At 36.9% G+C, this 24903-nt stretch overlaps 1 protein-coding gene across 2 annotated transcripts in view; it reads right to left on the bottom strand.

Moving 5' to 3' along the window:
- npm1b (nucleophosmin 1b) overlaps positions 1-23668 on the bottom strand; it is a 39983-nt gene extending 16315 nt beyond the window's left edge. For both annotated transcript variants that reach the window (XM_041262940.1, XM_041262081.1), the window contains exons 1-7: positions 23587-23668; positions 22596-22678; positions 21180-21299; positions 19142-19235; positions 18877-18986; positions 17500-17561; positions 17223-17301 (exon numbers count right to left, since the gene is read on the bottom strand). In XM_041262940.1, the coding sequence (XP_041118874.1) occupies positions 17223-17301; positions 17500-17561; positions 18877-18986; positions 19142-19235; positions 21180-21299; positions 22596-22678; positions 23587-23644 (606 nt within the window). In that variant the 5' untranslated portion in view covers positions 23645-23668. The remainder of the gene's footprint in view (positions 1-17222; positions 17302-17499; positions 17562-18876; positions 18987-19141; positions 19236-21179; positions 21300-22595; positions 22679-23586) is intronic.
- Positions 23669-24903: the final 1235 nt, after the last annotated feature.

Here is a 24903-nt window from a genome sequence, read left to right as displayed (position 1 = left end):
AGTTTTATCTGGGGGTGTAGTCCTTCATCTACAGGGTGTGCAGGGGTGTGATAGTTTTCTTAATGATACGATTATTGATACAGTGACCTGTACTGTGTCTGTATTGAAAATCCAAGAATAAAATGTATTACTAGCTTTTCAATCTCTGTGTAAAGCATGTCTTTGTCACGCCCGCTGGAAGCGAGCCAGAGAACCAAGCGCAGGCGGTTTATTGTTGATCATCGCAGTTAATTTAACGATGGAAGACAACACAATGAAATTCAATCTGTGCCTTCATGTTTAAAATCCATAGTGTGTCCAAAATGGGTTTGTTTCCCTCGCATCAAGGGCTTGCTTTAAATTGTTGCTAATAGTCATGTTACTAAAAGGCACAAATTAAGTACCGGTACTTAGAGGAATACAAACAAAACTAATTTTAAACAACACCATCAGACCGACCACACGTTAGTTTAGCACAGGGTTCATACACTTATGCAAGAAATTTGGGCAAGTGTTGCATATGTTTTTGTTTGGCACCACGGGCACTGGACAGCATTGGCTAAGTTATCAATACTGTAAGCATACCACCAGCAGTACTGACAGCATCACGCCCCATTCTTTGTGCCACAATCAGCTCGTCCTTCATGTTTTCAACAATGAGCTGGTTGTTGACAGAGCAGCCGTTCCGCCACTCCTGTCCATGTGAAAGGATCAAAATCATCTTGATGACTGTCTGAACCTTCTCAGACTCACTTTTTCCATTCATGAGATAAGCAAGGAAGACATCACGCCTTTCTGTGTCAGTGTTAAACTCCTTGAACACTGACAACTGATGACTAACCACTTCACTGAGAAAATCCTGGTTCTGCCAGTCACAGTTGCTTGTTTAAGATCGGCCAGTTTATGCAGGACTCTCTTGAAGTTTGCTATGCAACCCTCTTTGGCACTGGCCACAGCAGTGGGGTCAAAGCAAGAGAGGTTTCATGCCATCACATACTTTAAAGGACACTTGGCCAACGGCTTTGAGGTAGCGGTTAATAGGCACTTCTTACATTCCATGTGAAATTCTAGCACTCTTTTCTCTTATATTTTCTTCAAAGCTACCATTTCCTTCAACTATTAAAAACCAGAGTAATACATCAATAGCTGCCATCTTTCAATATGCCTTGCAAGACATTGTAAACATCCGGTTCATAGACCATATAAAACGAACCGAGTGCATTTGCAAACTGCATTGTGAACACAAACGGACTTGGTCCTGAAAAAAACGAAAGGGGAAAAAAAAACAAAAAAAAACACTTTAGCTCACATGCACATTCTTTCATGATGGTTTTTCATTTCCCTATGTTTAGTAATGTGTACAGTAACCAAAGAGAGCCCACTTCTCAAATACAAAAAAGTGGCTAAACAAAGCCTTTCAATATATGCTGTTGTATTATTTCAGTCATTTAACATGCATACGTTGGTGTGCTTATGAGAATTTACATACTGCATTCAGGATTTGAAAACGTATGTAAACAAATGATACGTTTATTGATATGTTTTTTTTTTGTTTTTTTTTACAACCAAACCCACAACCAAGTCAGCACCAATCGTACTGCTGATACAAATGAGTCCTGTAAAGACTGTGAATGGCATTTCTGACCATGTATCCCAAATCAAAATGTTAGACAATTCAATCCCGTTGTATCTGGGTATCCATTGGTGCATCTTTTTACAATGCAGTCACAGCATCGGACAAACACCTGCTGTCTTGCAAACTATTACTGTGAGACTGAATCTGAGGGCAACTAAATTTTCAATTCAACAAAAAAGCTGCTGTTTTATCTGCAAGTCTGGGAAACTTACATTTGTTTCACTGTCATGAAGTCAGATTATGTCTTTCTTCCACTCCACTAGTTGTCAATTTTGTTTATTACCAACAGCACTTTAATACGTACTTTCAGATGCTGACTGAGCAGAAAATACGACATGCGGCGGGAAAGTTCAGACAAGTTCAATTATGCCGTTATCGGGGATAACGTAACCGTGCGTGCTGCGCTTGTAACACTGCGGCATTCTATGGAGCAGCATCTGGATTGGGATTTTTTTTTAGAAAATGCTAACAAAGTTTGCTGTCGATACTTGCAAAAAAAAAAGACCACCCTGATGCATATCACCATGTTCTTCACTGTTAATAATTTGCAGTAATGCAGCCTGCCTGTACTGCACATTTCTGCACTGGCATTACTTTTTTGCATCCAATTAATTCTGAAGCACTTGACACTTTGGAATTCTAAAAGTTTTCTTCACGTCTTTTTTTTTTTGCAAATACACATATTGCTCAATTCATTTGACTCATTTAAATCCAACTACTATCCCAAACACTGCAGACATTTAAATTATTAATTAAAAAAATTAAATAAATAAAAATAAAATCCTATTCATTTAACTATGAAATCCAATTACAGTTAAAACAAATCTTCAGACAATGCAGCTAGCCACCCCACTTGTAGACTGAGCCTGCGGCCTCCAGCCCAAAGGCACCTCAGCAATCCACGAAGCTGACTATTTCAAATTTACTCAGTGCACCAGAACAGGGGGGAATTCAAGAAGACTACAAACTAATAAAACTGGGAAAACTGCACAGAATGAATCGCATAATGACACAAATGCTCAGCTGTTATCCCCCTACCCCTGAGCTAAAATCAATGCTAAATATCAGCTATGAGCATTGACCTGGTTAAATCTTTGCTTGGCATGATTTCAACTTGGATCGAATCTGTAAGTCTCACACACACACACACACGCTGGCTCTACTGTTTAGCACAAAGGCCAGGTGCAATGAAAGACTGAGTGGCAGGGGAGGGAGGGAGGAGAATTCAAAGTACCTGCCTCACATTCTTCAGGAGAGGAACATGTATGAGCTCTGGGAGCATATTTCTGGCCAAGAGAGCTGCTCATGAATTACCAAGCTTGCGTGTAGATTACAGAGCAGAAATCCGATCATTATACTCGATACCCTGTGTTTTACCAGCACCAAAACCAGATGGGGTGTGAAAGAAAAAGATTAGGAGAGTCAATGAGCCCTTCCTTTTAGAAGTGCTTGAAAATGTGCATTGTAAAAACAGCAGACGGTAAATACAAATTGTCTTCACCCAGTGTTTAATCCACAAAATTGGGGTCAATAAGGACACACGTATCTGCGATACAGCTGCTACAACATAATGTTGATTATAAAACAGCTATGATAATGTTTGGGTACAGTATACCAAAGGAGAAACGTCACCTGATTTTGGTGCTTGGTATAGGATACACAGTATCCCCCATGTTACCTGCAAAAACAAGCTAGGTGGCATCCTTCTAGTATTTGATGCTGAATTCAGAAGCATAAATAACTGAATGATCAAAGTATCTAGTTACAATGTGAGGTATCTACGTGAGCATCCTCAATTATAACTTTAAAATGAATATTAACCAATATGTTAACCACACGCTCCAGTTCCACAAACGCGTACTGCAGGAACAAATCAATCTTTGGAAATCTTTGGTTTTTGGTGGCAATCAGAACGCTACAGAAATTCAGAGCACACAGGTCATCTACAGATATCTCAAATGATTATTTTTTCACTGAATGTGACGGCAAGGCAAAATGTCTGATTTGCAGTGCTGAGGTTGCAGTTACTAAAGATTATAACTAGGGCTTTTGTTTTTATTAATTTAATTTTTCAGTGTATTTAATGAATTTTAAAGCTTTATGTAATTAACCCCCCCCCCCCCACACTGCCTAGCTACACTGGGAAAGGTAGTTTGTTTTGTTTTTTAAATGGGAAAGGGGTGGTAAATGTGAAATGAGTAACCATTTCTACTGTTTTTCCAGTCTTTTCCCTATACACTGATTTCATATTTTTTTTTGTATCAGGGGTGTTTTATCGGTTAAAACCGAATACTAGAAACCTAATTATAAAACATAGAACTACATTATGACATGCTGTACAAAGCAAAGCATTCTGAGTTTACTGGAAAGGCTTGTGCCGACAGTCTCAATTTGTTTTTTTCTGAAAATAAAGTGCTGTGGAGCCCAGTTTTATTGTTAGCAAAGAAATTGCATGTGCTGCGAAACCTCTTTTAGATAAAACAGCCGATGTAGTATGCCCTGAAAAAAGTGGAAAATCTTCCAACGTTAGTCTCATAACATGTTCCTGAGCGAATTACCGAAGATGGCAGGTAATATTAAACCAGCTTAAAGAAAAAGCCACGAGTTTTGTACATTTTCAGTCCCCTTAGCTGAGTGCACAGATGTCGTTGACACAGAACAGCTTGTAATTTTTCTAAGAGGAATAACCCTGTTTCGTGCCTTGTTAAAGGAGTTAGAATCACAGTATGATGATTTGATGGATTTTACCCGTGTATGATGGCTGATTTGTGGGGCAATGCTGAAGCAGTTTTCACTTGCACTAAATAACACCGGACTTCAAGTCGGAATGAGAAAAACATCTTGTGGAGCTCACTAATCCAAAATGGCTACTAGAACTTGTGTAAAACATCTTGTGGAGCTCACTAATCCAAAATGGCTACTAGAACTTGTGTTTCTTGTTAACCACACCGAGGAAAATCAACATTTTAAACAAGAAACTCAAGGGCCAAAGCAGATCGTAACACTAATGGATGAATTAAGGAACTTTCAAAAGCAAAGCTGAATTTGTGGCAATTACATGTCAAACCGAAATTGTGTTCACTTCACTGCGTGTCGAGAGTTACACAAGATTCATTTGATGATGAAGACAAGCACTGCAGTGAAAAACTAGCAAACCTGAAAAAATAATTTTGATTGTCGATTCCAAGACTTCCAGTCTCATCAAAACATCTTTTAGTTATTTGCAAACCCATTTATCTGTAATGTGACAACAGCCCAGCCAGATGTTCAAATGGAACTGATTGATTATACATTCAACAAAGTGCCACAGCAAGATTTCTACCAGTATGTTCCAGGCAACGAGTTCCCCAAACTGTCAGAACCTTTTTGGAAGCACTTACATTTGCGAGCAGCTCTTTGACAATGAAACTTAACAAATCAAAACACGATGCTTACAGATGAACATTTGGCTGCTGTATTGCGAGTGGCCTCAGCTAAGGACATACCTCCAGATATCAAGGCACTGGCACAAAAAAAGAAATGCCAAGTGTCTGTACAGAAGTCATAAAACAATGCATACGGCACCGTTTATTAAATCACCTGCCAGTGTCTTTCACAGCCTGCCAGTATCTTTTCAGTGGTGTTAAAAATGTTTTATTTTGAAATATAAGTTAAATAGTGAGATTTAAGCCCCGAACACACTGCCTGATGCGACCGTCGCATCTCAATGGAGGAGGTCACGTCATACACTGCCCGACTGAAATAGAAGGAAAGGATGCACAATTTGCGACTTTCTGATGTTTGACCTGCCCTGGATGCACAAAGTACAGCGGCAATGGGGCAAATCAATGACAGTAAGCGAAAACATAAGGCTATGACAGTAATATCTACAATTTTGGCTAGAAGGCAGCATGATTGTGGAAACCACATTTGATTAGAGATATGCATATATAATCTCCCTCTCTCTATTAATATATATTCAGGTAGAAGTAACCCAAAAATGCACAAAGAAAAACATGCAATGAGAATGACTGTTCGCACAATTGATAACCCAACATATATTATTACAGAAATAGCTGAAAGGCAGCTGCAGCCACATGTTGAAAGCTTACCTAGCTGTGTTAAAGATACAACACATTTTCGGAAAAAGATTAATATAAAAGGTTAAACTTCCACAGAACACCATTGTATTTTGCATGGATGTAAAATCCCTTTACCCCAGTGTTCCCAGGTAAGACACTTTAGAAGCATGTAAAGAAGCAATGGAAAACAGAGTAGAAGAAATAGTAAATCAAGAGTTTTAAAAAATAGTTATTTTACATTTGGAAACAGAAGGTACAAACAGAATGATGGCACAGCAATAGGCTCAAAATTAGGTATGCATTTTACCAGCATGCATACGAATGGGCAAATGGGAGGAAATGTTATTGAGTAAACTAGATAAGAAACCATTAGAATACATCAGATATGTGGAGGACATGTTAATACGGGCACATGGTGAAAAATCTCTTGTACAGTTTCATAAATGAGCACATTATACCCACCCTAACATTTCGGTGGATTGAAGATGGACAAAATCTGAAATTGAATTCTTAGACACCTTGGTTAAACTTGATCAAGGATCTATTAAAACAGATCTTTACTCGAAACCTACTGACATGCATCAGTACCTACACATGTCATCTGCACATCCCATCCATACTAAAAGAGCCATTCCTAAAGGACTGGGTATAAGGATAAAAATAATCTGTTCTGATGAAAATGACTTCAAAAAACAGAAAGGAATTAAAAATAAATATGAAGAGGATATAAAGAACAAATTGAGAGACAATTGAGAAAAGTTGACATTCAAGAGGAATTAACTACTTGATTATAAGAAAAGGGAAGAGAGGGTTAAGAGTACCATTAATTATTACATAATTACATATTCTAAATTACCCAATAATTCAAAAATAGTTTGTAAGCATTTACGAATACTTCATAATTCAGAAAAAATGAAAAAAAATTATATATATTTCAGAAAGCACCAATCGTTGCTTTTAGAAGGGATTTTGGCTGACATTTTAGTCCACAGTAAACAAAAAGGGGTCATAGATACATTAAGGGACACTGCAACCTGTAAAGGCACATGTAAAGAGTGCAAATATATTGGTAAAGATAAAAGTGAAATAACAAATAAAGAAAAAACATTCAGTCTTAAATCTATCATTCAAGGATAGCACCTTGTATATTGTATATTTTTGCATAAAATGTACTATTAAATATGTAGGAGACAGGTACATCATTATATAGATGAATACAGAACCACTTAAATAATAAAAAGAACATAAACCAACAGTTCAGCACTTCATCCATGGTGTGTGTCCTCCTTGTGACCTAAAGTGTGTGGCTGTAGAAAAAATAAAATTAGATAATGTACAATACAGAAAGAAAAAAAATGATAAATAGACTAGATACCATGATGCCTGAAGGTTTAAACAGAAAGGAAAGGTAGATTGTTACATGATTAGCTTCATTGGTTTGTATATAATGTCCGTGAAACATCTTTTGAAAACAAGCCCTTACAGCCCCATAAGCATTGTACTTTAACTATCAGACAAACTATTTACAGAATACAGTACTTAAACTGCTGCTATAACTATGAGTCATCTATTATTAACAGTGTTTTAATTAAAGTATACCACATTATGTTTTTATTTACAATGAAGGGAACCATACTGTGTTGCCCAAATGCTTATAATGAAAACATGTATTATGTGTTTCCTTAATTGTAAATAAAAATTTAATCTGGTACAATTTAATTAAAACGCTATTATATCTGCCTATTTTTGTACTATAAAATACATTAAGTACTATGTCGATTAATTGATTGAAACCATTCCTAGGAAACGTGCAGTGGAGGTAATGTGTTTTGTATAATAGTACATTGGCCTACACACAATTTCTATGTTTTTAGGTATTATGTATAACAATTGTTTTTATTTTATTTTATTTTTTTTTTAATAGTGCAGCCCACCCAGTGAACAGTCTTATCTTAACTGGTCCTTGCTGCCACATGATTTTGACACCCCTGATCTACAGTGTTTTCCTCAGGTTTGTCAGTGTACCATCCTGTCCAGTACAACCCCACAGTACAGAGGTTCTGTGCTTACATACAACAGTGCAAGGTGTTGGGTTGAGGATTTACCTCATACACAAATATACATTTTTTTGTATATTTTTAATGCTAAATCATGTTATTTATGTTATAGGTTAGTTAAATTATTTTGGTTAAAAAACAAATAAATAAATGTTAAGGCCTAGTCTGTACTGTGAAGTATGTGTGGAGCCCTTGTATTAGCAAAGAGTGAAGCGGGTACAATTGAGGGGCAACTGTTGTCACCTAGTTGAATCTGTACAATGTTTTTTATGTAGTACAATGTATACATATGTTTGACAAACCATGTAAATCACCATGTTTAATGATATCTGTATATTAATAAATAACTACTAAATAAGACGGATTTTTAAAGTTGCCTTACCTGAAGATTGAAAAATAACGACTTGACTAACACGAGATAGCTTTATAGTAAGGCTTTCTGGTTTTCGTTTTTTTCGTCCGACTTTTATCCTCTCCTTTACAAATTCAATGGATTCCTATTCAGGTATTAGTCATTACTGTTGATTACAATAAAAACATTTTATACAACATATTCTAATGACACAGGTTGGGGAAAAGTATGTCCAAATTGAGTGGATTTTCCAAAACTCTAAACCACTCAACCATAAAACAAAGACTATAACTGTCGTTATGCCTGTAACCATAGCTTACTTTTCTAAATATGTCTATAAACTATAGAAGTGTGTATGTATGTATATATATATATATATATATATATATATATATATATATATATATATATATATATATATATATATATATAACTATTTTATTTATTTTTTTTAAGATTTTCAATTTGTACAGTAATACACTTGTTTAAAGTCACAGGTTTTTATGGGATCCTTCAAATGAAGAATATTTCTAACAGGATAAAAGTAGACAACCCCTATGTCTGAACATTTGGGCAAACTAAATGGTTTTTGCTTTACAGGGCTGTATTTATGTATGTACATATATATGACTTGAAGTGTACGGCTTAATATAGTATTCATTGCTATAAGCACCCCAAACTAAGGTATGGTAAATAACTACTTAAAACTATAAGAAAAAGTGTATGCACAAAATCACTGGTCTGTTTGAACTGCATACACAGCCTTGCATACATAAGCATTTAATTATTTTAAGTGAGTGACTCCAACCTGGTTATGCACCTGCATTATGAGATACATTACCATTCCAGAAAAAATGTATTCATTGTTTGAAAATGTTTTTTGTAGTGCCCCATGTTAGCCAAGGAAAATTTGAAATGTCTGAACATAAGTACATCAAGGGAAAACTAATTGTAATTTAACTGGACATGAATTGTTTAAACAGAGAAATAAATAATATATAAATGGAAGAACATCAGGACCATTTTCTTCCCCCCAGAACTTAAAAAAAGCAGAACACACCAAGAGATCAGGTGGTAGTGCTGATTCCAAAATGACAGCACTAAGAGCCCTTAGCATACATGCATGATGCAGTGAAACCCAGGACCAGTCAAGACAGCCTCAGCCTATCCCTGGTAATATTGAAAGTGACTATAATTTACCTTAGTGAAGGAGAAACAGCAAAATAACTGGACCCAGTGAAACATTTGGAAAATATAGAAGATCAGCACAAAAAGAACTGCCTGCTGAAAAACAGGCAGTGGTGGCTCGATTTCAGTTGCTAGTGTGCTATACAGTATGAGTAAAGAAATGAAAGAAAAACACGAAAACACACTAATTACTGTTTCTTATACAAAAACAACTGACGATATTTAACTATTACGACAACTGTAATGCATGTTTATTAATTCATACATTGTATTTAATCAAATTAATCTATTTAGTCTAATTTAAAATATTGTATTTCACTTAATGTTTCTATTTTGTTTATGAATGTACTGTATTTGATTATAAATGAAAGCATTTTGTTTTTTAATTGAGTGATTAGTAATACATATCTATTATACACAAGGCAGTTTGTCGGAGTTCTCTTTTGAAGGTGTGTATATTTAGAACACAAAAATAAATCTAATTATAATAACTATCTTCTTTTTATTAACTTAAGTGATTGCTTGAAGCTACCAGCTCCAGCAGAATTGAAATACTGTTTGTATTTTTCTTTAATTTCCTTTGAGGCAGAAAAGAATTCAGGACACTATCTTCTCTCCTTGAACCTGAAACTACTGGACCTGTCCCTGCATCTTCCTGGTCAGTGCTTCCAGGTGCAGTGTAAAGCACACTTCTGGTGGAGTTGCTCCTCAAGCAATTGTGCAAAGCACATGCAGCCAGTGTTAATATTTCTACTTTATCTGGAGCAAGTCCAATTGGTCTCTGGAAAATCCACCAGTGGCTTGCCAGTATTCCGAAGCCATTCTCCACGCAGCCACTTGCCCTAGAGAGACGACAGGTAAAGACACTCGTCTGTTCACCCAGGTTTGCTAGCGAGTAGGGCTTCATCAGGTAAGGTTTAAGTGCAAAGGCCTCATCTGCCACCACTACGGTCAATAATTACGTTTGCTATCCAAGGCCCCAATGCATTGTGGAAAGTTCCAAATGTCCTAAAATTGAGCATACAGGCACCCACTCTTGAGTTTGTGGAGTTCTGAGGTATTCTTCCCTAAGCCCACTCACTGTACAATGCCCGACATGTTTCCAAAGCAGCCTTTCTGACTGTATTTCGGCTGACACAGAACTGGAATGTTTCCACTGTTGCCAGAAATCTCAGTGTTATCGCTACACGCTCACCTCACTTCTGTTATTGCTGCTAGCATTACTGTATCTTTTTTTTTTTTATTTTACCTTCAGCAATGGAGAGAAGAGCATGAAAAGTGTACTTATCCATTTGAAGCATGGATTTTAAGCCATCTGTGTCTTCTGCAGCAAACTCCTTTAGAAGTGTTTAAAGCAAACATGTTTTTCATGGCGAAGTAGCCAATTTCTTGCCCAAATGTCTTTTTTTTTCTTCAACACACACTGCAACAATGCAGGCAGCTGCAAACTTTCTTTTTCTTCCATTTCTACTTTTACTGTTATGTTTTTAAAAGTTGTCATGACAACCATAACTGTAAAACAAGCTTAAATATTATTGGTTCATCTCTCAAGTTTCCTGAAAAAGTTGTCATTCAAAGTTGTCTGGCATTACATAGAAGTCGAAGCAACTTCGTTACCAGCAACTATTTTGATGCAACAGTTGCCAGGAAAAGTTGCCTTGTGTTACACTGGCTGTCTTAAGAGGACATGTTGAAAATTGGAGCTGGTGTGTCTACCTGGGACCATGTTTTGACAAACAAACGATATGTAAGAAACTTCTTAAACGTTACTTTCAACTATCAAGTTCAGTAGCATGAATGCTAAAGTGCTACAGTGACTGTGTACATCACCATATAGAAACCTGCAGCTTTACTGGACAATAAAGTTACCTCAGGGTATAAAAGCAAGGACCCTTCCATTAAGAAATTAAAAGCAAAGATTAAAAGGTTAAATAATGATTTGGGGACTATGTTAACAAATATTTGAAAAGAAACAGTGTTTGCAGGGCGCCGAAGATTTGCCACTCACCCACCCCCTTCACAAAACATTGCATTAGAGACTTAGGGTCGTATTTACTAGTATCAGAATGGTGAGTATTTGGTTAAACTATACCTTTCTATATATTCTTTCCATCAAAAATTCAATTATAAATATAGTATTTTAAAATGTACAATTCCCAAGATCAGCTAGTTTGTTTATTTGCTGCATAATTGCAAATCTGAGTCCCATTTGTACGTCTCCCCTCCATTTCAAACTTATAAATGTTAGCAATTTATTCAATGTCATATTTACTTTAGATTCCCCCCCCCCCCCCCCGCTATTAACCAATCTATTTTATATAGCACCTTTCATAGTGGATCAACAACTACTTTTTTATTACTTTATTTTTAAATAAAGGTTGTGTTACCATTCAGAATAACAGTCAATGACGTTGTTAGAAAAGTACTGTCTACTGTAGAATCCCAATGTTTCAAATCTATAATTAGGGATTATGATTTTTGGCGTTTTACTCCGGCTTTTATACTATCTCCTTTAAGAATTGAATTGATACCTTTATGTATCTCAATTACAACTGAGAAACGTGTTATGATAAAGTAAAGTTTTTTCTGTGAAAAAACATTGCAGTTAAAATAAAGTAATTGCACTCTGTCCGAAAACTAATTCACGTGTCCTTTACACAGCACATTTAAATGAACTCCCTTCCAGCACTCACTCTTGTCCTACAGTACTCAATTCGACCGTGCGGGTGTGTATTCTACATGTCAATGTTTTTGGTAAATTATATTTCTAATGGTAACTAAGATTTATTAATTAATTATTTTTTTAATTCACTTTTCCCTAAGTTAGTAACAATATTTAATAAAACAAACAAATCACTAAAATGAGGCTTATGTTGCACATGTCCAGTAAAAAAATAAATGTTTGTTTTAAAACAGTGCTCCATGCAAGATATTCTCTTTACAACCCACAATAATACTCACAAAGGCTCCCCCGACCTAGTGTCCGGAAGGTTTGTAGTCTCTTCCCCAAAGACATTCTGCTAAATTTTGCTGAATGGAACCTACACCAGTGTCTTCAAGAGAAGATGATTGATGTACAAAGACAAGTGGACCAGCAAAACTGGACTGGAACCGACAATTCTCATCGTTTTGTGTTTCATCGCCTCTGTCCAGTCTTATAGCAACTGTGGCCTTGAGTTCAAGCTGTTAGTCTATGACTTTTGATACATCAACCTCGCATACTCCTGCTTGTGACTGCAGTTGGCACTCTTCCTTGTTCTACTATGAAAGGACCCAATCCTCAGGCAAATGCTAAGGAACTGGTTTGATGAATATAAACAGGATCACAAGACATTAGAATTATCAGCGGAACTCTAAGCGTTATACTGATTGATTGATTGACTGATTGACTGGTTTTAACCCTTCGATTATTTTCACCAAATGATGACATTCAACAACTTTGTGAACTGCATAACTGACTCACTTCTTTATTTACTAATCTATCCACTTTACTTTATCTAGCTTTACTTTAACAGAGTTGTTACACATTTGTTTGTGATAAACCATCATATATTTGTAATTTAAGTAATGGGGCTGGGTTGAATAAGCATAGTTAATGTGTCCTTCTCGTTGCACAAGGGAAGTCTATTCAAATTACATTATCTGGGGCTACATTATTGGGGTTCTCATACTCCTTTGGTCAAATTTAGGGGAGGATGGTCTCATATAATCTATAGATAAGTGATCCTCGAGATATCCCCTCTATTCATCACCACAGGCAAAACTCAGACACTGAATGGTCTTTCCCACCTCCAACCTGACACCTAGTGGTCCTTATGTGTAATCACCATGTATTGAAAATTAACCCCACCTATAATGCATCTGATACCAGATTCTAAATCCTGCCACAATGTGTAATTGTTTACACTGAGGAAAAGAATTTCTGAACCTAGACAGAAAACTCAAAGTAAGAATCACTCTGTTGAACAATCCAAAAAATAACAGAGGGAGAGAGCGAGAGATTGTTCCATAGAGTTGCTGCTGTATTCAGAATAAAATAACACACCAAATAGCAACCTAAACATTCTAAAATGGTTTAATTCTAACAAATATTTAACATCATTAAAAATGATGTGAACAGTGCAACTGATCCAGAGTGCTGCTGCTACAAGAATATTGCCAAGTACAAATCAAACTGAACACGTTACACCTGTCTTAGAAACTGAGCATTGGACACCTTTCAAATATCTGGTTATTTAAGATTTTTCTGTCAACCTTCAAGGCTGTCTGGGGAACTGGCCCTAAATATTTCAGACTTGCTACAACTTTTCTCTCTAGACGTCAGCTTAGCTCTTCAAGCTGGATCATCCCCTGACCAGGCGTGTCACTCTGGGAGGTCAGAGTTTCTCCACTTGTGCTCCCTAGACTTTGGAACTCACTGCCACTAGTTGTGAGAGGCTCTCCTTCTTTTGTGAAATGTAAAGCACTGCTAAACACTTCTGTTTTTCCTAGCTTTTGGTAATACAGAGATTATTAATTTTATGAATGTCAATTGTTTTGTAATGTTTGTAATCATGCTATTTTAGTTATGACATTGTACTTTTCATTTGTTTCTATTTTAATTTTTATATATTGTATTTTTCCCGTAAAGCGCTTTGAAGTGACACTAAAGGCGCTATATAACAATACATCGATTGATTGACTGAAAGATTGTAACATGGACAAGAAAAAATAGAAAATACATTCCAGCAATGTAGAATCTTTGCACTATACAGATTTTTTTATTGTTATTTGTTAGAATTAAAATGTAGAACATTTAGGTGTTAGTTTATTCTAAATACAGCAAAGCAAAAATGACGGTATACTGTGAAGCTGATGTGGTATTGTAGCTTTAACTGGCAGATGGATGCACACCGTGGCAGTGCTGCTCACTGCTTGAGTTAGGCTGCCTTTTCGCATGTTCTTCAGATCAGGTTTGGGTTAAGTGAATTTTCTGGATCACGATGGGGTCAAGCGCAAGACAACCCCACCCTGAACACAAACAGATTTCAGGTTCTAAAGAGTTTAATTAACCCCACCTCGATGGGGTCGAGCCCACCACCACTCATTAGCAACAGTTTAAAACTATTTTCTTTTTGTTCTCAATCTTGGGTTGTTTTACCTTATTTGGAGCCGATCAGATATGAATAATTGTCTGTCTGTTCTTCCTGGTGGACATCTTGAAAGGCACAAGAAAACTTTAGTCTCCAAGTAACCAAATTACTTATTGATGGATTTAGAGGTAGAGTTAATGCTTTTTGTAAATGGAAGAGATTAATGTTACGTATCTTACTTCGAAAATCTGTTTGATTGGTACTTTAGAAGTAGTATCATCTACAAAGATGGGTCATTTCAACTTTTGGAAACTGAACATGTGATAAGCATCAGATTAGTCATATGGTATTATACTTAAAACAAAAAAGCCTCAAAGTCGGCATATCCCATACCTTCTGGTGACTTTACTTGATCATAGCAGTCATTTGTTTTATTTTTATGTTTTTTTCAAGGTGGCCTTAAAAGGTACACAACCATTTCAAATCACGTAACCACTGTACACTTCAGTGTGCTCTGTCCCCAAATTGAATCACTTAACCCACTGACCATAAATAAATGCAATTCTATCTGAAGTAAGATGTCTTGTATTTTTATTTATGTTTTATTAGAAGAGTAAGAAAATTACCCACTCAGCCCATTTAGGTGATAATCAAAACTGAACCAATTTTAAAACACTTATAAAAAAGTCAATTACTTAAAGATAGTAAAAACAAACAAAATCATCTGCAACATTATTTTATTTAAATTTCTAATTTACACGAGTAAAAATCTCAGAACTACAGTTTATGCCCTCACATGTTGGAGGCGAGGTACATGAGAAATTATATATATTAGGGCTGTCAACTAATTGCAGTTAACTTTTGCGACTAACGCACATACAGTTAACATGCATCAATTGGCCTCTGTCTTGACCCTCTCAGCATACCGTAATTCATTCCCTTGGGCACTATTAATATACTCCAGTGCATGCAACACAATAAGAGCAGTTGTTTGGACAGAAAGTTATGGAACTGCATTATGGAGGAAAGCACTACAAGTGAAGGACTTATGAATGGGGAGGTGTTTTTTTTTTTTTTTTTTTTTTACAATCTGACAGTTCATTGGATAGAAATACTGTTACTTGTATCTGTTAGTTCCAGTACCACAGAATGTAATACTTGTAATATATACTGGGCTAATTTCAGTAGGACACCCTGTATAACTAGCGTTCTGCATTTTCAGTTTTTATCTTACATTTCTTCCAGGAATCAGTACACACACTTTACATGTGGAATATGATGCGTAGCATTTCTGGTTTCTGATAAAGTTTAATGTCTCTGGCATGTATAACGAAGCAAAATCTTTGCAAGTCAAGGCCACATTTTCCCAAGTTAGTTGGTACTTTAAGAATGTTTGGGCAATCGCTGTGCTGATAGAGCTATCTACAGAAGGTACGACTGTGACATCAGCACGAAACAAGCAAGGTTTATTCATTCGCCTTGAAATCATAAAATGTACAGAACTAGACAGTCCAAGGCATCGGGAGGCGTGTCAAATCACATTGGACATTTCCATCAATGCGTTCCACAAATTTATCAAGTACCAACTAAAGCATCATAATTTTCTGTCAAATATTTACCATTGTCGCCTTTAGGCAGTGTTTAGCTGATGGACAGTACTGTTGCACAAAGTCACCAATACATGCCCCTCTGCAATAAACAGTGGCTGTCCAGCAAAGCAGAGCTCTGACCGACTCACTAACATAGTCAATCCCTCCAGAACTACAGGTCCTGTCTCCCTTTCCTCTCTAAAACCTTCAAGCGAGCTGTACATCACCAGCTCTCTGCTTTCCTGTCAAAACATTCTCTGCTCGAGCCCCTCCAATCTGGTTTTCGCCCGGCACACTCCAATAAAACAGCTCTACTCTCCTCTGTACTAATTCTCCTTGAGCTCTCTGCTTCCTTTGAAACAGTCAACCACTCTTCTCCTGTCCTCCCTCGCTGACCTGGGACTCTACGGCACTGCTCTTGCCTGGTTCTCCTCCTACCTCTCCTATCTCATGTTCCAGGTGTCCTGGCATGGCTCACCCTCTGCTTCTTGCTCTCGACAAGTGTCCCCCCAAGGCTCAGTCCTGTTTTTTCTCTACAACCGCTCCCTGGGTCGCCTCATATCTTCTTGAATCATTTCTATACTGATGATGCCCAGATCTTCCTCTCCTTTCCCCCTTCTGACTGACATTTCCTCACGTCTCTCTACATGCCTCTCGGCCATGAAAAAGCAGTCTGAGTAAATGCTGGGGCTTAAATAAATGAGTTGCAAGATTAATTGTGATTATTTTTTTTAATTGCTTGACAGCCCTAATTATATATTTATATTACATACAAGGCTCAAAGTTAATATATATTTGACAACATTTTGCTATTCAAAACTCAATCTGCCTCGAAAACCTGGATCCAACAACTTCAGCTTATCAAAAAGGGTATATAGTTAGGTATACATCAGAAATGTATGGTGTTGTACTATTTTAACAGATATCAGCTCGTGCAGTTTGGGAACATAGTTCTGTCTGCTCAAGCTGTGGAAAAGTATTTATGTTATAATAATAAGAGACGCCCTACACACGCAACGTATTAGCTTATTATAAATCATCATAAGGTGTACTTTTTAAACTTTACAACTATGTTGTATGTTTTTTGTTTTTATTTACTGGAACTCAGCAATTGGTTGATTTCTTAGAAATGATTATTAATTAACATATTGGGACAGAGATTTATGAAAGTGTTTTGAGAAGAAAATAAGTGTTCACATTTCTGACAACAAGCAACAGTTTAGGAAACTAAACCCAGTCGCCAACTCTGCTACACAGTAAACAATAATAACAAAAAAGGGACGCTTACTTTCTGTGGTGTTTTTGGTGGGGAGCCCTTCTCCTTTTCTTCCTCCTCATCATCGTCATATTCATCATCGTCGTCATCCCTGAAAAAAAAAGGAACGGAAATTGTGTTGTGTCTTTGCACGTTCTACAGTCTATTTACCAAACACACACATTTCGTCCATGTCTCTACTGTAGTATTGCCTTACTCGCTGGAAAGAGAAAGTTAAACATAAGATATCTTACACAGCCCCCTACCAGGATAAGCGAAGAAATAAAATATATTTTGATAATGTTCTTACTCATCATCATCATCCTCTTCTTCATCCTCATCTTCTACCTCTTTATCAAACTTCAGCTTCTTCTGCAAGAAACCACAGAAATGTTAAGATCAGACCCTGACCCATGAACTGATACCGTGGCACACTGGCAAAGAGCTTACAACAGGGTAGAGTACAACGTTGCATATCCGACCCCCTGTGGACTGGGGTATAGGTGGGTATGTGACAAAGTCGGATTTGCGAACATCTATAGAAAAATCATTCACACATCCATAAATGATTAGTGAACAAAAATAATTGCTTTAAAACAGACAATTATTTCGCTTTAAAAGTAAGCAAACGTAAACAAGATTAATTAGGTTACAAATACACAGTGTTGCTATGTGGTTTGCTATAAGCCATCTCCACGCAAAGCTTTTAAAAAAAAAAAAAAAAAAAAACAAAAACAGTAAATGTACATTAACCTGCAACTGATGGCTTCTTTAACTCTAGAAGTCCTTGCCTCCCTGGTTCTACTTTCGTAATATCTCTGTCACAGTACTTTGCGTTCTTTCTTGGTATTGCCAACAGCCTATTGAATATTGCTTCGGCTACTTTAAAAAAAACAGCCGGTAAATATTGAGTTTATGAAACTTGCTTTGTTTAATTGAAATGCATTTAAAAGCTACAACACGCTGCCAATATCTGCAAGCATACGCGCCATCCCATAAACACATTGCACAAAAAAAAAAAAAAAAGCTTTCTCGACTGGTGTATTGAAACGTCACTGCTACACGTAGCTGACTGACACATGCACGCAGCCCGCCTCTCTTAAAGGGAAACGCTCCAAAAGGCTGATTGCTAGAACGCTTTCTTTCTGTTTCCATCACGGAAGCTGCATTTGCTGCCAATGCCATTACTCTCATAGCCTACTTTTAATTTTTTTTTTTTTTAGTGAGGAAGTTAATTGATCAGGGCAGTTATGTGACATTCCATTGTATTTGGCATAAGTCCTATTGAATTACAGGTATATGACTGTACACACATTGGTATAACGAACATTATTTATAAAATTTAAACAGTGCCTTAACTGACATTTGCATAAGCCCTATATATAGGCTGTGCGACTTTATACAACCTATTAAGGTGATGCAATTCTATTTAACTTATGTAAAAGACATATTTAAATATATTATTTTTAAAATTCAAACTGAATGCAGGGTTCCCTTCAGCTCCCACTGCAACACTTGCTACGTCACTATAGTTCCACAGCTTCTACAGGAACGTTTTAAAGTGCAGCATTCAATGTTCGACAGTTACATTTTCCTGTAAGTGTTAGAAACTCACTCTTTCCAGAACTGCAGAGCCTAGCACCCCTAATCCCTATTGAAGAAAACAAGGAGCACATCAATGCAGTACCGGTACAGGAAGGGAGTTTGAAGGGGTGTCTGAAAGCCTCTTCACAGGAGATGTATTATTCTCCTCCTCCTCCTCGTCTTCTTCGCCATCATCTTCTTCCTCCTGTGCACCTACATAAAACAGCAAAGATAGTCCACCTGGTTGACCAAACTATTTGCTGGCATCTTACGATTACGCTGGATAACCCTATGAACAAATTAGTGACTTTTAAACACTTCAGAACGCTCCTACTACACAGTAATATAGGGAGAAGGAGGTCACTTACTGATGAAGTGCTGGCCACTGATAAACACGGGACCTGAACCAGACTTGAGACGGAATGTGACTGGAGGTGTTATTTCAAAGCCTCCTAGACTTATCTGGAAAACAGACGCAACACGAAACAGCCATTACAGTGGTGCTGGTGTTTAAAAGAACCACAATACTTTTTGTTTTGCATTTAAAGACTTAATGAAGTCTGAAAATCACGTGTTGTAGATTGCATCTGGTTTCTTTGACAGTAGATACAAATACATTCCAAACCTCAACAAAAGTGTTTAAATAAAACATGAGTTGAGGAAAACCATACTTTTTTTTTTTTTTTTAAAGGTTCTTCTGTCCATTAGGGCTACTGATTTTCCAAGATCGTGGAATCACAGACGGAATCGCGGAATTAGGCATTGGCATTTTGAGAATAGAATTCTGCTTTGCAACTGCACCTTTATTTAAAACAAAAAAAAAAACTGTGCAGTCTTTTACCACTGTAAAAATTATGGATTGCTTTGAAAACTACACTACCCAGAAGCCCAGCGATGACGCTTGTATAAAACATTCTGTATGTTTATTTTGATCACTGGGTAAGGAGAAAACACGTGGTTTTGTGGGCGTTACGCTGATGGACTGACTGTCTGTCTGTCTCTGCTGCTGCGCTGCCTGTCTGCTGTGTGAGTCGAGCTGTTTAAAAAAGCAACTAGCTGCTTTGTGAGAGTTCTATTCTGTGGACTAATTTTGGAGTTGTATATAACATGGCTCTCTAGCTATTGTAGTAAGAACAGTAAATGGTGAAAATTGTAGATTCAACAATGAGTGGAGCAATAAATACTTATTTTACCAGCTGCACTGAACGCAAAGCCAGCGTGTTTATTGTGCAGTGAAGGTGTGTCAGTAGTTAAGGAATACAGTATGAAAAGGCATTCTGAAACCAAACAAGGAGCTTTTGGAAATACGTATCCAGAGACACAGTAGTGAGAAGCTGAAAAGTAGAAGCGCTAATCTCTCTTAAACAGTTATACTATTGATATGTGTCAATTTTAATGTTTGCAATGATACTCCGTTAAATTCTCACTGTTCTATTATTAAAGTACTATTCATATAGTAAAATGTGTAAGTCTTGTTCAATATATGAACATTGTTTTATAATATTTCTTATTGCTTACAAATCTGCAGAGAAATACTCACTTACTCCTAACTTTTTTCCAGCATGGCCCCCTTAAATTAAAAAAAAAAAAAAAAAAAAAAAAAAAAAGCAGCTAGTTGACAGCCGTGCTCTAACTAAGGCAACTCTGTCTGTCCAGGGTATACGAGAAACAACTGTCCTGAACATTGGATTGAATTTGTAAATTTATGAAAATTGTATATTTTTGTAATAATGCCCATGGCTCAACTAGTCTGTATATTGACTCAAAACATGTATTTTTTCAAAACATCTTTATTTGTTGACTGACCTACAGCACATTGTTACTAGTGGACTGCTTTAAGAAAGATTTTTCCTGAAAACTACAGTAGCTCAGGGACTTAAAAAAAAAAATGAATTCAATAGATTTTTAATGTAAAAATGTTATTTATGTTCAAATTACTTTCTTAATTCTTAATAAATTGGTAAATTGAATTTGCATTTTGAAAAACAGAATTTGCCATTCCCAAGAATGGAAATCAGAAGCCCTATGTAAACCATGTTTTATTAGTGTGCCATTGCTAAATGTGTACATTTTGGTCAAACCCATTAGTATATTTTTTTAGTGTATGGATACCAGGACATCTAGGAGAGGGAAAGGGAGAGACAGATACACATGTAGTAAACCTATTAAACAAACCACCACATTACCATTAGATTTAAAACATGTTTTAAAAAAAAAAAAGATTCCTTTACAAATTGTCGCAGTAAGCAGAGGCAAAGGAAGCTACACATAGTAACACACAAACACGTTCTTGAAACCAGGGTGTTCAAATCCCAAGGACTGAATGTGCACTGACCCTTTATCAAAGACAGGGCTGTAGCAATGCTGTTTCCTGCATACCCAAACCTAACACCCTTATGTACTTACACTTGGAATAACTGATGGTTTAAGAACTGCAAGTTGCACTTTTGTCATTGCTCCTTCATAGTTCAAGCCTTCAATTTCTACTGTGTGAAACTCATCTACTGCCTCTGCTCCCAAACATATCTGTAAAAAGAAAGGGTCACTGTTTTAAAACATATGGGATTGCTTTAATCAAACTGTGCTATTGTTTGGTTTAAAGCATATATATGGGGGGGGGGGGGGGGGTCTTAGGTAAATGAATTCCTTCAGCTAGTATAAACCAAAATACAAGAAAACTAATTTATTTTTCCTAGTCATTGCATCACTGGCTCGCAAATTTGCTTCCAAACTAATTTTAGTTGTATTCATGTATGTAGCCCAACTTTGGCACAACTAAATAGTCATAAAGGGTCAACTGCAACGAACTTGCAGAGTTAGTACTGAGCTACGTACTAAGCTGTGTACCAGCTAGTACGGTACTATCTCAGGATCATCCCCAGCTGTTTACTAACTTAAAACCAATTGAAACGAAAAAAGAAGTGGAACAAAGTTGGGGACTAGTTGCTCTCCAGCTTAGTACAGTACTAAGAATTGTGGTTTGTTTTGGTGTGCTTCCAAACAGGAACTGAAGAGGGCCAGGGCTCAAAATCTGAGTGATTGGTACAAATGATATTTTAAAAAGGTTGTTTTTTGTTTGTTTTTGTTTTTCTTAAATCAAAATTCTTTCGCTGTGGATGCAATTTGATCAGTGTGGGAGTATCGTTTTTCTTATTGTTACAATATCACGAAACTCATTCCAACGCTACATGAATACACTGCAATGCCAGCAAGGGCAACCCGTTTGTTAACCTGTGTATAACTAATATATACTATATATATATATATTATATATTATATTCTTATATTATATATATATATATATTAGACTAACCCACATTTGTGGTGTGTGTGTTTAATATATAGAATATAATTTTATATACATCGGATTTGTGAATGTAATACTTCAGTTACAAAAGTTGTCAATACATTTTGGGGTTTTCACACTGGTTCCACTTAGTACTTTACTATAAATCGTTAGTCTACAGAAAGGGTTAGACCAGTGTTCTTCATTGCAAGGAACGCGGCATGCCGCCCCAGTGGACTTCGCTGGCACCCTTTTTGGACTTAAGTGCGGCACCTGAGGTGCAGCCCCCCACAATACACAAATGTGAAAAGGGCGGTAGCAGCAGTTATTTTGGGGTTCGTTGCAAATGAACCCTTTTTTAGTACGCAGCTGGGGACTAACCGCTACATTCGTTGCAATTGGTATTTAACTTGCGTACTAACTACGGGATCATCGATACGATGCTTTCAGTTCGTTGCAATTCATCCAAAGAGAAAGCAAATGTAATCAAATAGTGGCAAAATGTAACCGTAAAATCTCCTTGACAAGGCACTCACCGACTTGAGGCACAGCTGATGTTCTGCTTCCTCGTCTACAACATCAAATTTGTATTCTTTTTTCTCAGGCTTCAGCTCACAACCTGGGCACGGGCAAAATAAATCCAGGGCCAGGTTAGGGTTAGGGTTAGATCCAACAGGCCGGGTGCAAAATCACATGCATTGGAACAAAGGGGTTATACCATTAACGCGTTAAATTCAAATGTATTTATTTAAATGTGTGTTAAGGTGCAGCTAATTGTCAGTTCTAGTCACTGCCACAGATATCTGTAACACATATCAGACCAAGTGTCTTTATCGAAGTAGAGTACGGGCCCGTGTGATTCAGTGATCTGCCACTTAGGTTTCCTTGCATTTCTGGCAATATACTGCTGTGCTGAAGAGCGTGCTGGCATGCACTCACAACAATTTTAAAACATAGAACCCTTCTGCAACTGATCAAACCTGTCTCTGCTACTAAAAATCTACTATGAAAAAGTAATGCTGTGATGAAACAAAATATGCATTTTCATATGGAGACTGATATATATATATTATATATATATATATATATATATATATATATATATATATATATATATATATAGATAGATAGATAGATAGATAGATAGATAGATAGATGTTTCTGTCGCTATCATACAGATGGAGGCTAAGCATTGCAACCACCGCAACCAAAAAATACGTTTAAAAGCTTGTTTGTTACTCGTCTTGTGTGTGTATAATGATGCGGTCTCATTGTGCACTTTCTGTAGTTCGTAACTTGGGGGGATTTATTTATTTTTAAATACCATGCTTAGTGATATAATCTTGTGATTTTTGTTTTTTTAGCAGTGCTCAGCAATGCTTAGCAAAATACAGGCAGTGCGCAGGAACAACTGATTTTTAAGGAGTAATTTATATCCACAGTGGGACCAAACACCACAAAAAGATTTCCTGTATAAACACTGAACAGCGTTTCATACGAATGGTACTATATAAGTACAGCGCTTACCAAACAGGTATACTTGGGGTCTGTACAGCCCATATGCGTTTCCCTGATCCTCAGCCATGTTCGCTCACGGATTTCTAGAAAGTGCAACGGGGCAAGGAAATGAGCTCAAGGGGCGTGCGCAAGATGTGCTGGCGAATGGGAAGGCGAAACTGAGATATGACGTTGATGTTCTCCTGTTGGATCAGTTCAGGGGCGGGCTGAAGAAAGTTCACGACGCCTTTGTGAACTCTCCACAAGGTCCGCCAGGTGCTGTAATCGACAATGCGAAAAAAAAGGATGCAGTTATTGGCTATATCAGATAGTAAATTCAAATTGATGACGAGGATTTTTTTTTTTTTTTTTAATGAAATATTGTTTTTTGATAACAGGGCTAAAGACTGCCATTAATGACAATCACATGCAAAATGTAAAAATGCATTATAGCAATGATTTCGTATGATAAAATGAACGAATTAATTTACGTTCTGTATAAACATTCATTAAAAAAACAAACAAACAATAAAACATTGATGTATTAACAAATATACACAGTTGGGGTTACAAATACCACGTATCTGGCACGTATTGTCTTTCTAATTCCTGTTACGAAGTGAGATGTGTGCTCAGTGGTTGCAAACACATTCATTTTGGTGTGGAAGATTTTTGCGTTAGGCACCGTGGATGTTTTGACCGCAGAAATGCAGCCCATCAATATAAACTCATTCACAAATGGGACCGGGCTAGTACTATATGTAGGGCTTATATTTTTCGGTTTTTATTTTCCATCTCTCTCCCTCCATTTAACATTAATTAATAGTCGTTGAGCCTTAACTGAATACCAGATTGCTTAAATTAGCGACACACTGCTAGAAACTAACGCAGTGGAAATTAATAAAGTGAATGCCGTGATTAGCGCCAGAACGAAATGCAGGTTCAAATGGAATCAGGTGAGATCAATCCACGTCGTTTCTTAGCTCAATCAAGATATGAGGATAAAAAGTATAAGCTTTCTTTTGTAATTATTGTTTGATTAAGAAAGTAAATCGGCTCAAAATATGTTTAAAAGGGACATCACGTGATCAAAAATAAAACCTGAAAAGCCTTAATTATATTGTAGCGTGTATTACCTGCTGTCTGTTTGTGTTTGCATGCTGTGTGTTATGTTATGACACCCGAATGTCAAGCAGGAGCAGCGACCTGGAACAACAGTCCCCACAAGTGAAAGAACTCAAGAAGGACCTCACTCAGGTGGAGGAACAGGCCAGGGACAGTGCTGAAAGGCAGTGGTCACTGGCAGAAGAGTGCATGGGGCCCGGCTATGTCCCACAGAGCGCCACG

The sequence above is a fragment of the Polyodon spathula genome, chromosome 1, assembly GCF_017654505.1.
Source record: "Polyodon spathula isolate WHYD16114869_AA chromosome 1, ASM1765450v1, whole genome shotgun sequence".
In the NCBI taxonomy this organism is placed as follows: domain Eukaryota; kingdom Metazoa; phylum Chordata; class Actinopteri; order Acipenseriformes; family Polyodontidae; genus Polyodon; species Polyodon spathula.
This window is presented reverse-complemented; position numbering and strand designations above follow the sequence as displayed.